General features: G+C 41.0%; 2 protein-coding genes across 2 annotated transcripts in view; one reads left to right on the top strand and one right to left on the bottom strand.

The window, feature by feature from the left end:
• Positions 1-17555, bottom strand: part of bop1 (BOP1 ribosomal biogenesis factor) — a 57271-nt gene that overhangs the window by 15551 nt on the left and 24165 nt on the right. The gene's annotated exons all lie outside the window — the stretch shown is intronic.
• Positions 10218-14835, top strand: scxa (scleraxis bHLH transcription factor a). The gene is made up of 2 exons (XM_046834449.1): positions 10218-11076; positions 14105-14835. The coding sequence occupies exons 1-2, from the start codon at positions 10516-10518 to the stop codon at positions 14141-14143; spliced, it is 600 nt and encodes a 199-aa protein (XP_046690405.1). The 5' UTR covers positions 10218-10515; the 3' UTR covers positions 14144-14835.

The following is a 17555-nucleotide window of genomic DNA, read 5'->3' as shown; positions in this document are numbered from 1 at the left end:
ACGACAACTGATTAATTGATCCCAAGCTTGTTTCAGGGACATCGTGTTAGCCAGTGCAGATATTAAATCCAGAATACCGGATTTGCCCATTTCTTAAAAAGAAATAAAGATCAAGATATCTCATTTCACAAAATTCTAGAAAGTAAATCAGTAAAACTATGGTAATCCTGCCTAAAACTTCATCCAACTCCTAATCGCACCATCAGCTTAAAAAAAAAAGAAAAAGCCCTTTAAAAACATCTCCTTGTGAACCGACAGGAGCTTTCAGACTTCGGCGACAGTCTGGAACGACACAACACAAAGCAGAGGGACACAGAGGTCCACCTCGACCCTGAAAGCTCTACAGCTCACCTGCTTTCAATTCAGCAGGCAAACACAGCCATTATGAAGTGTCTGGTATGAGTAAAGCTGCTATTGTGGGGGGGGTGGGGGGTTTGTTCGGTGGAGGAGGTTTGCACATAGAGGAGAAATCACAGAGAGGATGCTGACACTTGGACAGTTCTGGACCAAAGTTATAAACAGACATACAACCATGAATAAAGGCAAACAACTGGGGGAAAAAAAAAAAAATCTCAGGTAAAAGTTCAGCAAGTGACACTGAAAAAAACATGTCTGGTCACAACAGTAAACCCTGTAACACCTCTTACCTTTAAATGTATTGTATATACACAAGTATTCCCTTTAGATCTTTCAACATATATTACCTTACCTAATCTGTAAAACTGTCTCCATAGAAAACACAAAATCTACATCACTCCTCCAAATTACTAACAAAAGACAACAGAGGCTCCCTATCGCCAACCTGAGGTTATTTTCCCACTTTTGAGGTAACACATTTTCCCAACTTGGTTGAGGTAATGCCACGCTAAAGCTTTTATAAACTGTGAGCCAGGATACCACACCCATGAAATACTATCTTTATGAGAGTAGATCAAACACAGAGAGCCCAGATTTAAGAAGATGCCTCATCGTTCATGAGGCTGTAATGGTGAACATGACTCCTCATATTTTCATGAGGTTTATGCGTCATGGGGTCTGAGGAACTCCACAGAGTTCAGCGAATGACCTCTGGAGGACCGCTATATTTTTTTTTTTTGTACCCTGAACACCTCATTCAGTTCATTAACCAATGCTTGATGCCAATGATTAAGGCAACCTTACAAATTTGATTTCCAGAACAGTTCTTATAAACAGAAGATGTAAGTGTAAGAACTCAATTCTTCAGGAAAGTTGCCTGATAACCTAGTAGAAGACAATGACAGAGATGAATGCTGGATGATCTTCAGCTTACAGATGCTGGAACCTCTGTGCACTAGTGGTTAGCGTGATGTAGCACTGGCACATCAAGACACGCAGTGGCAAGCAAATGACAGGCTCATCCATCAAAACAGGTCGGGGAGCCCACAAAACTTCCCCCAATCACAACAAACGGAGCAGAAGTGCCGAACTGAGACTTCCCCTCTGGTTTGCTTTTTGTGGATCACTAAGCTGCCCTGTGGCTTTGGTTAAAAAAAAAAAAAAAAAAAAAAAAGGGGGGGGTAAAAATAAGTCGGTGCCACTGACAGGATAGCTACCAGTTTTAGGAAAGGAAAATCGCGTCGTCTTTGCCGCACGCTGACAGGAGAATGGCTCACATTTTCCACCCGGTCGTACCGCTGACCTCTTGGAATTCCTTGCCCATTTCAATATTAAAAGAATTATAAAGCAAAATTTAGCGGTGACGCACGTTTTAGAACAAGAATCCAAAATTTCAAAAAGAATGTTCTTCGTCTCTCTCTCTCTCTCAAAAAAAAAAAAAAAAGGACTATGTTTGGAAGTGTCCTTTCAGCTATATTTAAAGTATTGGCAAATCTATGAAATAAAACCACTGCAGAAGGAGAAAATTCCTCCAACGCTTCAAGACGCAAGGCAGAATAATGGGTTGCGAGGTACGAATCTGGTGTAGTAAGAATCTGGTGTAGTGTATACCTAGAAGGATATATTACCTTTGAAGAAATGAATTATTCCATATGTGGGAAGGGCTAAAGGACATGGGTTAAGGCATCTGATTAAAGAACAAATCCGCGTTTACAGTCTAGACAATAACCGCATGTACGATTTTTTTTTTCTCTCCAAACTGTTCACTACACAGTTTACTTTATGGCAGTGGAAAACAATCGTAGATTACTGATGAATGTCACGAAACTTTGGTTTTCCTCAGGACCGTCACTAATCTTGTCCATTATTCCTTTTCGTGGGAGAAAAATCACTTGACAGTTTTTTATTTTTATTTTTTAAATGTGCTTTTATAACCTGAGACTGTCTAGACAGGAGCGAAAAAAAACCTGACTGTCTCAATACAAATAAATGCAACAATGTGATCAAATACAAATTTGTTCCAGAAAATAGATCCAAAATCACAGTCTGGCAGATCTTAAAGGATCAACCGGGACAACGCAAACGGCACGCAACAGATGGAAAGATGCTTTAAATACACTAAAACCAAGTAAATTACTGTGAATTATAAAAAAGACCTCCCTGGCATATCTATATATCTGTATAAACGCCAGAACATCGATCTGAAAGTCATCGAGCTGGCAGGTTATTTGGAAGAAAAACATCGCAAGAAATGATGGATTAAGATCTTGTATTGAAGTGCAGGTTAATATGCACGAGAGGTCAGAAAGTCCGTCTGAATACTTGATTCTGATTGGCTGCAAGGTGTGAATTCACCAGCCAATCAATTCATTTGAGGAAATGGAGAAGAAACCAGAGATGAGAAATAGTTATTTAAAATCAAATGCAAGCTTATGGCACTATGTATGATTTAAAGTGGGCAGAATTCAAGACCTATTGATCTGTAAATTAAATAACTAACGAAAATTGACATTATCCATTCAGTCAGTTCAGCAATGCAAACTTCAGTGACTGCTTTAACTTGTTCGCGCTATTAAGAAACCATGATCTAAAACGAATAATTAACTACTTGCGAGCCGTTTTTACCATTTTAACACACTTCGCTTCAAGTCTTTGCCTCTGAATCGTTCATTAGAATTTGGTAACAAACACCTATCATTGGATGACCCCATACTTATAACAGAACTTGTAGAGCTTACTATGTAAAAGTACTATTACAATAGTGTGTAATGTTCTTTATCTGCTTGGTCTGATTTATACGCACACAAGAGGCTCTAGAGTTCACACAGGAGAAGAATGGCCAGACAAGTTTGCCTTAATGGTTGTACCATCTCGGAACTCAGAACCATGATACAGATGAGCTACAATAGCGAATGACCACATCAGGTTCAACTCCTGTTAAACAAGTACAAGACTCTGATGTTATCATGTTGCCACAGAAACTGGATGGTTAAGGAAAACCATTTGCATCAACAGCATGAATCCATGGATACCACCTACTAAAGCTTGTGGTGACCATGTGGGAAAGGTTTTCTTGGGGCGCACACAATAATGCCCTTCATCACAATCAATCAATTGAATTTCAAAGCTTATTAGGGTATTGTTGCTCACTGAGAATATTCCTTTATAGCCACAATGTACCTTCATATGATGGTTAAAAACCTAATCAAGTGCTTCAGGATATGATGTTGTGCCATGTCACAGAGCATCTCAAACTGGATTCAGGAACAATGAGCTCAGTGTACTTCAATGACCTACACTGAGAGAGGGAGGGAGAAAGGGCAGATGTAGAGAGGTCCCTGCTTTTTTCCTCTCTGCCAAATACCTCTCCATCTATCGCCATCATTTCTTGACCGGTTCGGGGTCTTGAAATGTGGTTCCGTACATTAGGAGTCATTAAAAAATGGAAGGTTCGGTCCACACTCTAATCGTCCATTAATCTTACTCTAATCTGATGGGTCATTTGGTGCTAATGTGATATATTTCTCCATACTGACCTGGTTCTGGATTAAAACCGTAGTCCACTGATAACTCGGGACGTCTTATCAAAGTAAAGCGGCATGGAAAAATGAAACGCGCCGAAAAAGGAAGCACAGTAAGGGTATTAGGAGAAACAGAAAAATCAGAACCAGACTCTGATAATGCCTTAAACAGCTGACAGGGTGTCGTTACGGATGTGGCGTATCCACTGCGAGTTCTGCGGTCCGGGCCTCTGGTCCCTGTGTGAGCGCAGCGGTCTATTAGTAGAGTGTGTGTGATATTTCAGACATTTATGGACGTGTCTGCGTTCTCGGGAAGATCTTGGGACAGGAGGAATGGAGATGGGGATAGGTGGCAGTGTAAGAGGGTGTATGAAGACAGGGCAGTTTCATCACCAATGCGGTCTAATACAAAGGCATGATGGAGGAAGCAAGCACTAAAGAAAAAAAAAACATGGGAAAAGAAGCCATACCCACAAATATGCTACGGTGTATGCTCTCCTTTTCCTGAGACATGCTAGGACAAGTGTAGATGTCATTTCTGATCTTCATAGTCCTATGGTGGTCTCTTTCCATTGTTGAACAATGAGGGAAGTTCACAAATGGTGCATAGTAACAGAGGGGTTAAAGTCAGTAATTGTATACTTACATCATGCAGTTGCACCCAATAAAATTGTCAGCAAGTAGCAATGAGGGGTCTGGGGTGAGGGGTATTGGGGAGAAAGGGGGCGTGTCCAGATACACAGAACTGTATGTGTGTTATACGAGGTGGTATCAAAAGGTTTCGAGACCAGCTCTGTTTACAAGAAAGTACTTTATTTATATACATATATATACACTTTATATACACACTATGACCTTTAAAATAGTCCCCTTGTACAGCAATACAGCACTCCCAGCGTTCCTGCCACCTCTGGAATGTGTCCTGGAAGTGTTCTGTCAAGCACCTTCTGTGATATGTGCTGGATCTCTGCAACAGTGTCAAAACGGCGACTGTTAAGATGGATCTTCATGGAAGTTCAGTCATTTTCAAGGAGTGTATAACATTTGCTGAAAGATTCCTCAATTCCAGATATAAAGAATCAGACATTTAAAGCTGAGCTGATGTATGAACTTAAGTTGGCCCTGCAATTTTTTCCAGCAACAGGGTCATTTGTGGCGGCACGGGCTGGACACTGCCGAGTGCAGCTAGTTCAGAACGGAGCGTTTTTCTTATTTATTTTTTTTCCAAATTTATTTTTTTTTAAAGGGGGCTGAGAGAGCGTTGGGGCACAAACCGAGACGGCAGAACTGCTTTAGCAAGGGGATTTATGGAAGTGGTTCCATAGCATACTCTCATGGAGCAAATTCAGCAGACTGTGCCTCTTTTCCACAAGTGTAGGTTCGCCTTTCCCTCTAATGGGATCATTTATAACACAAGTAATCTTCACCCCAACGTGGAATTCGTCCGCCGCTCCACTTTCCACTCGCCCCGTCCAAACAGAGTGATGTGTCTGCTGAGAGAATGCGTGTTGACGTTTCACGAGGTGCGTTCAGTCATACTCGTGTCTGTGTGGGTTTCGCGACTGGCAGCACGCGAGCCATTAGGAACGCCGCTAACGGCTACCACTAACAGCCCGCTGGAAAAAATCAGAAATTGGAAAATGACCATGGAATAATATCCAAAAACCCATTCAGGCCGAGAAAAGAATATTAGAAAATAATTCACTGAAAAGTCAATATTTTTGCAGATTCTGTTCTTTTTCTTTTTACATCCAATGTGCAAAAGACTTGAACACCACATTCTCCGTACCTCATGGAAGAATACGCTGCACTGCCCCTTTTAATATCAACCCAGGAGATGTTCGTATTACTTATTACAATAGAATAACTAAATTCGCAGAAGTCCTCCTCTGCTCGTTCCTATTTCCAGCCTGTTTATATGCTCAACACGGTGCAAATGGACCCAAGAGAAAACACTCCATTAAAGGGCTGGTGGAACAATGGAAAAGTCTCAATAAGTACGGTTTTAAACGAGAACTAAAGGCTGATCCAACTGCCTTCATCTTACGTCTCTCTCTGCATAAGATCTCACTGCTAGATTTATTTGAAGTTGTTGTGACCTTAACAGGTTGTGTGTGAGTGAGATCCTGTGAAATGAGTGTGTGTGTGTGTGTGTGTATGGGATCTTGGGTTGCTCTGTGTCTGGCTTAAATTAAGCTGACTATGTTGCACCCGCCTGAAAGTGATACAGAGGCCCATATCCTCAGGGCCTGTCCAGACGGAGACACCCCCGCTGAAGCCCACGCGCTCGTAGCAGCCGTGGCTCTGAAGGCTGGAACGCAGCAGATGTGGTCACGCACAGCACACGCCGAGAGCATAACCCGAGACTGACGGCGCTCTGGCCTGGAGACACATCCCCCAGCTGGAACCATGTCTTGGGAGAGGTGTGGGACTGAGAAAGAACTTTCGACGTGTGGAGGGACGGTGGTGTCCGGGGGGGGGGTACGGATGGGATTGGATGTCACCTCACGCTGGGGGGACGTAAAAGAACTTGAATGGCTGTCAGCTGAGAACCTCTGGTTCTGCTTTGAGGAAAACAAGCGGGCAGACCCCCACACGACAGGATGATAACAAGCGTTGTCATTTGTTACTCCAGACGCAAGGCTTTATGAGGTAACAAAACATTCCAGCTGAGGAAAGGGCCACCGTGGTCTCGCTTAACCCTAATGAATGTCGTCATATTACAGCCAGGTTTGACTTTTAACGGATCGTCTGCTGTATGAAGTTTGCTCCTTAATGCTCGCTGGGTTAAAGCTGAAGTCCTAAAGAGGGAGGACCGACTGGAGTGTCTGAAGAAACGACTGAAGAAAAGAAAGAGCTACGTTCTTTGACCCATGAGTTTTTGACCATCTCCTTTTGATGGTTCTTATACTGTAAACTCAAACATTTGACAAGTAATTCACAATTTATTTTTTATTTACTACTTTAAATGAATAATACAATAATAAAATCGTTTTCCAAACATTTTGATGTAATTTATTAGTACAAACTCTCTTTTGAAATGTTACTCCAAACTTTCGAGCCAGAAGCATCAGGTCTTTTTCGCGAGTTGCTCTTAGTCTGGTTCCAAATTAAAAGTGTCAAGGTCACGTGTGTCAAGGTTCCACTGCATATATATATTCATTTCACTGTCCTCCCTCAGGAATGAGCGAAAAAAAAAAACTTAATCAGATCAAAACCGAACGGTGGAAATGACTGTTACAAAAAATAGCAGCGATACTATTTAAAAGCACATCCTGCTTGGCCTGAATCGACCGATCCTGTCTCAAACATTAACCAATACGATCGCTTTCAAAATGTGTTTTGCCAAACACGTGAAAGTTTTTTTTTTTTTAAAGGCTGATTATACTACTCTCTACAGTATCACAAACAAAAGGGCTGAACTCCACTATTCTTGTGAAACCCCACAGACTCGGACAACTGATACTCTTTAGTCTGTTCAGAGAATTAAACCGGGAAGTGAATGGTAAAGCAATTCAGATATAAAACTAGTTTCAAGAGAAAAAAAAAACCTTTAGATTTTATTCCAGCGTAGTCAAAAAGTATATCCGATTTTTGTACGGACATGAGGAAACCATTATCTGAGTACAATAGTGTTAAAAAAAAGCCTACTAATGATTTACTGCTGCTAGTAAAGAGAGTCAAAGTTCCTACTTATTAGGATTAGGCAAATGAGTCGTCTCTCACTCCCCTGCATAAAATATAAATCTGTACACGACAATGTCATTTCTGTAATTCTGTAGTCTCACATACACACAGCCACTGGCCATGAAGCTTTAAGAAAGACTTGAAGTTGAGGTTTGCTTGAGCACAAGTTGTTTAGTGAGCACCTTAAGGCAGAAATAAAAAAATAAAAAAAAATATATATATATATATATAAAAAAAACGTATTTGCTGTAGAAAGAGAGAGAGAGCGAGAGGGAGAGAAAGCATTGATAGCTACTCATACTGATGATCTTCTTAAGCTCTTTGGGAAATGAGATATCCTGTCTGGCTGACCCAATGACTTCAGCTCACATCGCTCATTAATGAGGATATGGTTCAAGGCAGACTAAACACACAAGTCTGCATTTATAGGGATTTACTGTGCCCTTAGAACATCCGAGGCTGATAAAACATTTCTATCAGAGTCGATCTTAAGAAATCATTTTTAAAGTCATGGTTCAAACCACATCGTTATGCAGTCTGACCAGACTTGATCTTGTATCTTAAAAATTTGGATTCTCTCATTTTATCATTTATACTTTTTATAATATTTTCCAGAAATCCTGAACGCATCAACGAGATATGTAAAGCTTGCAAATTAAGTTGAGCGCTCTGCATCAGCTGCAGTTTAAACCTGGGATCTGGACTAAGGAACACTACACTGCTTGTGAAAAGAGTTCTACATTGCTTGCTTGAGGATTTTCAAGAGTTTGAATGGGAAAAGATCATGAAATAGGAGTCTGAATGGGTTTAAATGGCTGATGATAGACACATCAGCAGGGCTCAGTGTGAAACAAGGACATTACAGACACTACTACTCTATGGACTGCGACATAATACAACATCAAGGCACTTTCAAATAGTGTCTAGCCATGGCTTAAATTGGGCACCTTTTTTTTTCTTCTTTGTTTTAATGAGAAGTTTTTTTTTTCTTTCCAGTTTTTCAAGTGGATCCAAAGCAGAGGCTGGAACTAAGTATATCTATAATGAGAAAAAATGATGCAGTGCTGTCTGTGATATTATGGCAATTAAAAATTTTTTCCACCACAAGCTGCATCTAGAGACTTTCTTACATCAGGGTATGAGGGTATGGAGGTCAAAGCAATTATATTTAGTATTTCAAAAGGTCCCAGGATTTTGAGTAGATACGAGATGAGTTTTCTTCAAGAATCAAACATAAGTCATGCATATGATTTTCTGGTCAATCTAAGAGTCTGAAATCATTGTGAAATGTGCCGGATTGCTTCCTTCTGACTAAACCCCTTTAACGGAAAATATGTAAAAGGTAATTATAAAGTCCCAATTGAAAAATTGATAAAAATAAAAAGGAACGCACACGGAAAGGAAGTTCAACACAATACACAAACTGTGGATATACTCCATATGTCCAAAAGCTAACAACGTTCTACAAATTCTTAGGTTGATAATTTAAAAAATTGGGATATTAAGAAACATGCAAATTTGAAGTAATAGTATTATTCATTAAATATGCTCATATATCAGTCAGCACTGAAACCCATAATTCAACTTTGTAATATCTTCAAATGATTTCTATACCAGCAATCTCCCTAAAACTAAAGGTAGTGTTTAAAATGCTAATGTGTATTGAACTCTTGCATTCTGTTCTTTTTTCCTTCACATTATTCTTTTCCTTTACACTTTTCCCGATCGCATTTTTTGGAACCACAGATCTATTTAAAAATGTATAAACCGTCTATCTGACTTTTTTTTTTCATCGCACATTTATACAGTTAAAAGAAATCTACAATCTCACTATATCCTACTGTATTTTGCCTAAAACAGGACAAAACTATTTAATAATCCAAATATATTTGTTTTGAAAGTGAAACTGGCAAGAACATCCCATTGTTCCATAAAAGATTTGGCAGACAGACAAGGCACATACAGTTTTATGGATTCGGTGAAAAAAAAAGAAAGAAAAAGATTCACAAAATGACCATTTTCTCTGATTTGACTCGAACTAAATACTAAAATACGTTTTCTTTTTGGAAATTTGACAGCAGCCTCTGTACCAACATTTGTAGCACCTGCAGAAAGTGTCAAAATTTTCAGTTCGTAACTATTTTTCGATCAAATTTCTTAGCATGGTTTATCACATTTAGGGTGATTTTACTGGCGTCACAGGTCAAAAACGTCCCCGAAAAGGACAAACTTTCGGTTGAACACTGCTGCACGCAGTCAAGTGTCTTTCTTAAAACCCAAAGAATTATAGAAACGAGAAAAACCTGAAGTCTATGCTGAAGGATGTCCAGTAAACAGAGGGTTAAATAAGGGAGCTGATAGCTCACCTCAGCTGCCTGCCTCCACCATGCTGCCAGCTGGGATATTTGCATAAACAGTGAAGGAGAGAGATGGATAGAGTGAGAGAAGAAAAAAAGAGTGAGAGAAAGGAAGACTAAGAGAGGAGGGGTGCATTCGGCCCAGACACTCCCACAGCATATAAATCCAAACCATACTGAATTTCTCAGACAGAAACCACACGTGGAGCTCGATTCGAAAGGCACACACAGCTAGTGGCTGAGGCACTGAGAGCACGGGACAAAGTTTCGAGGGAGCCAAAGAAGCTGAGTGAGTACAGAAGGCATAAAGGCAGACAATATAGTCAGTGGAAGCCTTCGGAAAAAAGCAAGGAGGACATTTTTATGCTGCTTCATAAAAGAAAAAGGAAAAAGAAAAAAGAAAGACCAGAATTTCCATGAGGTTTCAACGCTGACGTGACAGCCACGCAGGGAAGGAATCAAAAGTGAGAAGTGAGTCACAATCCTGCGATTTTTATATACTGCGTGATTGCATGACCAACACTGCATGACTCTGGACCACGTCTGAAATCTGAGCCAAAGGGTGCTCTAGAGGTTTTTCTTCCACGTACAAAATGTCATTTGCAATGGTGCGTCCAGCCCCAAACCGCTACCTATATTCTGACATCTCAATGATGTCCGAGGACGACGAAAACGGCAGCGAGAGCTCTGGTTCGGATGACCGCTCCTTCCGAATGGACGCCTCTGGCTACGAGCTCAAGGTGGCTGGCAGGAAACGAAAACCAGGCAGTGGAGGAGGGCAGATCGGCGGCATGATCCCGAGCATCTTAAGCGGTCCACCAGGGGAGAAACCGCAACGTAATGCGGCCAACGCAAGGGAACGAGACCGCACCAACAGCGTGAACACGGCCTTTACAGCGCTCAGGACTCTAATCCCCACCGAGCCGGCAGACAGGAAGCTGTCTAAGATCGAGACTCTCCGCCTTGCTTCCAGCTACATCTCGCATCTTGGGAATGTCCTGTTGGTAGGCGAGGCCTGTGGTGATGGTCAGCCGTGCCACAGCGGTGGCCCTTCGGCGCCTTACTACCACCATCATGGATCACCTACACGCGATTCGGAGAATTCGCAGCCCAAACAGATCTGCACTTTCTGCCTCAGCAACCAGAGAAAAATGGTGAGTGGCAAACATAGATGTCTGCCCTGAAATATCCTGCAAACTTAACGTGCTGAAGGACGAATCTACTGCGTTCAAGGCGCAGCTGCATGACAGATACGTACGTTGAGTAAATTCTCCCAATGTTTAAGTGATTTTAAGAATAAACGGACTTCAAATTATAAGATGTGAAATCGAACATGGTCGTGATTTTGTCATAAATTGGAAAAGGAGATTTTGGGTGATGTCTACTGACCTCATGTTTAAGACCAAGCTAGAACTATGCATTCGGACATTAAATCTAGTCTGCACACATACTGAGCCACATTGATATATACTCCTAATGTGTACACACTCAGTCAAAGCTGTTAGCATTACTTCATTAAAAGTCTTCATTGATTTATATAATTCATTTTGATCAACAAGAGAATATCAGGCAGTATGCACATGTCTGTCCTGCCACCGGTCCTTTACTTAAGTCCATAACGCAGACATCATAGAGCATTACATAATAATATGTTAATCACATGCTAGCGATCAGCTTTATACACAGTAACACCAAACAAAAAAAAAGAAGAAAACGGTCACTCAAACCCTCACAGCTAAAGTGGAGCAGGTGTGAAATAAACCCGGGTCACCTGTATCGTTCATTAAGCTGGACAGGTTTTTTTTTGGTTTGATACAACCACCAGACTGTGCGTTTTTCTCCATTCAGAAATGTAAAGCACTCTAAAAACCCAGGTTAGTGAAAACAAATGAATGAATAGACTGAAGTAGAAATCACGAGTGTATATGCAGAACTTATGCTGAATTAAAAACATGAGCATGTATGAAAAATGGGCCAAAGGGAGATATAAATATGCAAATGTAAATGTTCCGTGAGCTAAATATTAGGCCCAAAGCATTGCGGGAACATCTGTCAAGCAGCTCAGCACCATCCGGAGCGATTTACACTCTTGTTGTTTTAAAGTTCTTCCGAACTGCTCAATTAATAACCCTGTCAAGCAAAACACACCGTGGAACTCACTTAAGACCAAAAAAAGAGAAATTTCAAAAAGTGGAGTGTGTGGAAATTTTTAGAATATTACACACACACACACACACACACACACACACACACACACACACACACACACAAAACCAAGTAATCTAAATCCTCTTCACAGGTTCTCATTGCACCAAATTTGTCAGGCAAAGCAGCACAAAACAAACGTATTGTACCACTCGAAAAAGGTCAAGACCACAGACATCCAAACCCACCCCTGACTGACCTCAGTGAGTGAAACGAGTACATATGTTGTGCTGAAGATTAGACAACTGTGTTGAGGATTTCTTTGCCACTGGGATATTTAAACCAGACCGAGCTCTGCCATGAGATCTCGCCAAAACCGCACGCCTCAGCCCGGCTTATTACACAGCAACATGCTGCTTGGCCAAGACTCACTACTTTATTGTTTCTAAAGGGAAATAACACGTTTATTGAAAGGAGGACACTAAGGCAATATGAATGTTTAATTGTTGGAGAAGTTCGGAATGTTGAGATAAACCACAGACAGGTCAGTGTGAAGCACCAAGTGAAGCAAATAAACTAAATATTGTGGCAGACAAAATAACATCTTAGTATTCTGGATGCAGGCTCAGTGTTAGATCAAATCTGAGGTAAATTCTATTGTTTGCTCAAACATATTTCCAGAATCGATACCTGATAAATCAAATTACTCAGAACCAAAAGCATTGGAAAGATGTAGACCAATGAATGTCACATGAAAAAAGTAATAGAAAAGCGATAATACAAATTTTCTGGAAAAACTCCCAACAAAAAACAGAAACATAGTAAGTGCTTATCCATAGAGTATAAAATTTCTACATAGAAGAAGGTGATCGCTCAACTGGACACACAGGATAGAAGGGTGGCGTGTGTGAAAGAGAGGAAGAGGTTGGAGTGGAGGGTTTTAAAGGCGTTATAAACGGGATTAAAAACGACACTGGCGTGGTGACGCTTTTTGAGGCACAGAATCGTCTTTGGGTTTCCTCTCTGAGGTAAAGACAGCTGAGCAGGTCACTAATCAACAAAACGAGCAAAGTCCAGAGCTGTGCAGTTTTTATGGCGTCCTTTTATCACCGGCATACGGAGAACTCCATTTGTGCGAACTTTAGCAAATGGTATCTTTTATTACATGTTTACCTTCAAAACAATCGAGGCATTACGTCTGTTTAGCACCTTTCCACAGCGGACTATTTTATAGAAGAAGATTGAAACGCTCAAACGAAATACCTAAAATGTGGCAAAACAAATGAAAAAAAAAAACTCACTTTTTTTTTTTTTTTTACTACTGGCCAGACACGCTAACAAAAACAGTCCAGCCTTTTAAACTCAGCAAATATTACACCCTCTATACGCTGCGGAGTCTATTAAAAGCTGGTGATCTAATCTTCGTCTGCACTCTGCCCCAGATACCGTGTATGACATCATTACCTGTCAACCTACGAACCCAAATATTTGTGTTACGTCTCAAGTCAAACGAAAAATACCGCTGAGGCTTCAGAAAAAATTATATATATATATATAAAATGTATTCACTTTTTCTTTCTTTCATCTGTCGCTGATTATCCATTTACAACAGACGTTAAAATGAATGCAGAGAAAAAATAAATAAAAATGCAGACAGAAAGAAAGACAGAAACAGAGATAGAGAGACAAGAGAAACACACAGACAAAAGAGATAGAGAGAGAGAGATATAGAAATTGAGAAACGAGCCTCATGAACGATGCCATTGCATCTGTTCTTTCTCTCAGGTGTCTGTGCGTTTGCGTGTGTGTACTACAGAGTGGAAGGTGAGCCCATAAAAACACCAGTCGACTTGATGCCTATTGAATGTGAAGTTCAAGAGCATAACGGACAATTTTCTCGAAAAAGCGGGTCAGAGCAAAAAGTAGAGAAGTGAGCGAATATTTTCTCAGCTGAATAACTGAATTAACCGAATTTCATGTGCATTTTATTTATGCTTCACGAATCTAATCAACATTTCTTCTCCGTGTCCTTCACAGAGCAAAGACAGAGAAAGAAAAACAGCGCTGAGGAATTAATTCCCGAGACGACTGAACAGTTGGACTCGAAGATTTGAGGACAATCACAAACTTTGGACTCGACTTGTGTATATATACATGCAAATAAAAAAACATATTTAATTGATTTTATGTTAAACTACACTCTGACCCTTATGCTTGGTCTGGAAAGCGATCATGGTGACGACCGAACCTCTCAGACTGCGGTGTGTGAGAAACAATTGCACCGCGGCCTTAAAGGTAGCACAGATTTCTCACTACCACTTAATAGGGACCCCCACATTTTCCAGTTTCAGCACAGAGCGGATGCAACAGTATTCACCAAAATGGAAATCTGGACAACAAAACCCCCCCACCACAAATTCGAAGATGAGCTGGTGAACATCCGGAAAGAGGAGCAGTGCTGCGGTTTAAACTGGAACTGTACCATCGTGACATAGTGACGAAAAGCGAGAAATGAAGAACAGATATAAAGTTGAAGGAAGACACTGTGAGCGCCTTCAATTTATTTGTTCGGGTGGACAGATGACGAGACGCGTGTCCTTTACCAAACTTCTCTGAAATGTGTCTTGCACGTTTACTAAAATGTGCATTTGGTTAAATTATAATAAGCCAAAAACAATTTCAGAAATTTGAACGGAATATAAATGTATGTTAAACGTTGCAAAATTCATATACTCACTGTTCATTCAATTAAAAAAAAAAAAACTTTTTTTCTAGTCTTTTTACTGTTATTTAGAGAGTTTCATTTTTATTTTATTTTTTCCTGTATGTACTGTCTTCACATTAGGCTTAAATGGTCTGTAAATCGCCCCTGAAGGAAGAAAAAGCAATTCATCATACCATCATCTTTCATCTATGACCTTCACAGCAGAATGGACTTTTCTTGTTTCTTTTTTTAAGAGCATGAAAAACCCGCTTAATCACAAGAAATAAGCTTTACATGTGTGGTCATAATTAAGCCTCCATTAACAGACACAATAACCAGTAGCCCTCGGAGGCGTTTCCTGAGTTGTAGGTAGATGAGGTCTGGACGGCTCAAATAACTTGATTTACTGCCCACAGAGTTTCCAAGCACCAAAGCTTTCAGCCCTCTCGAGATCACTTTAGACCGAAAAAAAAAAAAAAAAAAAAAAGAGATGACTTTCACCAGCATGGGTCAGGTTACAAGTACCAGTCTAGTCTCTGACTCCTACACACGATCCTGCTGAGAGTTTTTTCTCTCATGTATATACCTCTGAGAGGCGTGCTGTCAGACACTCATCCCTGATCAGCGTGAAAAGCACAGCGCCACATCCACACAAACCCAGTAACCTTCTCCACCTCCCCACAGGCTCTGCTCCAGACTCGTTATGGCGCTGACATAAAGCACAAGTATTACAATTCGATTAAACCGAATCGTTTTTTTTATGCACGAATCCGTTTCCTTGCATTCGACAGGCATGGTGCAGTTCAATTAATCACATTGAATGTTTTAGATTTAGAATCCAAATAAATGTAAATAAATGATAAACTATTGAAAAGTTCAAATAAAATTTCAAGTGCAAATGTGAGTACACTTTCCCCCTTTAGCCAGGATAGATTTCCATGGAGTTGAACATCATGTGCAATAATATCATTATTAGAAGTGCACGTCAAAATCCATCATACTCATATATACATATGAGCGATTAGTGCATGAATGTACCAAAGCGTTCCACCTTTATTAAGCTTTTCCTCTAACCAGACCGTGACCATCTGCAGAGACAAACCGGTCATACCATCAGGGCTCACAGGCCATTTTCAAGCTCCGACTTCACAGCAAGAGACTGGAAGTGACTGTAATAATGGTCCCAATGGCCAAGTTTCCTCTAGACCCGAGTCTGTCTGGAGGATGGTTAGCAGATGACGAGCAGACTGGTCTGGCCCGATTCTACTCTGCTTAGCATCAGCTTGTTTTGCTCCAGGCATCCCATCCCAAAAAGCATGGCACTTAACTGAGGGAGAAAAAAAAAAAACAATCGTACACTCCGTTTTCTCAGAGCTGGAACCTTCTAGCACCCCCTTATCTGAGTCAGCTGTGAGCCTTTATCACCTTTATCCCTGCCCCCCCCTCCCTTTACTTTCATCATCCTTTATGGCCCAAACCCCATAAAATAAATTCCATCATTATTTCTAAAAGACCAAAATCCACAATCCTGGAATAGAGGTCAATTAGAGGTCAACCAATTACTCATAGGAAAAAAAAAAAACCAAAACCCTAAAAGGCTGATGTTTGCTGTTGCTTCCAGCATTGACTTGCCATAGGACTCCTGATAAATAAATAACCTGGAGATTCTTGTACACAGGGCTTCAACCTTGGAAAATGCATGTGGAAAGTTTGCATTTTGGCAAAGCGGGTTTCAAATGGGTTTCCCACCTGGCCTCTGAGCATCCGGTACATCACTCAGAGAAAGTCGTTATTTATTGAAAATTAAATATCTAATGATGCCCTGAAGCTTTCCTCACTACAGACTCCAGTATTATGACAGAAGTGAAAGCCATTTAGTTGGGGCCAGGAGAGCAAACAGTTTGCCCTGAGATTGCAACTTTCCTCTCCTTAACCATTAACCGAAAACATCCAGATGTTAGTTGCATACAGATATTTTTTTTTTCCTCGTTACACACCAGGTTAAAAAATATGCATATCGGCATTTACGACTGGAAGGTAAACACTTCTTTCACAGAAAGTCATGGATAAAGTAAGTGTGCGATGCCAGGGAGAGAACTCGCCTCGGTTGCCTTTATTTCGGTAAAATGCTGGATAAGGAAAAATGAAAAGATGAAAATCCTTCATGACTGAGTGAACTTGTGTGTCGTTTATCTTTGTGATGGAGGAGAGATTTTTTTTTTGTCACAGGTATGTGTTCAGGGAAAAAGTGCTGAATGCTCCTTCCTCTAAAGCCTCTGTATAACCCCTTCTGACCCACAGCAGGATTTCGCTCCAACCCCCAACCCCCCGATGACAGCGCTCGCTGGCAGTTGGTTTCAATCAAGTCTTCTGGCCGGACACACGTTGGGCCAACAGGGAGCTGTGTTGAAGACCGGATGAAAAGGAAATCCTAAAAACGACGGAACGACAGGTGGCTAGTTTGGCAGAGGCTGAAAATTCATCTCTCCCCAATCCTTTCCACCCACCTACCCCCCCTCCTTCCCCCGCCTACCTCCACACACCTGCAAGAATCTGCCCCAACTGGAGAGCGGGGTGCTGCTTGCTCAGTCCGACCGGCGTGCGTTTCACAATCCACCTAGTCACGTTCCCCCGGACCACCCTCGTACTCGCTACCCCGAAGCCCAGACAAGTGCTCTAGATCAACATTCCCCCGTCGACTTAGAAAAACACGTCCCGGCTTCTCCTTAAATGGACTATTAAAAAGAGATTTCCTGCTGATAGCGCAGTGACGGGCCAAAATTC

The sequence above is a fragment of the Silurus meridionalis genome, chromosome 22 (assembly GCF_014805685.1).
Source record: "Silurus meridionalis isolate SWU-2019-XX chromosome 22, ASM1480568v1, whole genome shotgun sequence".
Lineage (NCBI taxonomy): Eukaryota > Metazoa > Chordata > Actinopteri > Siluriformes > Siluridae > Silurus > Silurus meridionalis.
Note: the sequence above shows the minus strand (reverse complement) of the source record. Positions and strands in the feature narration are given on the sequence as shown.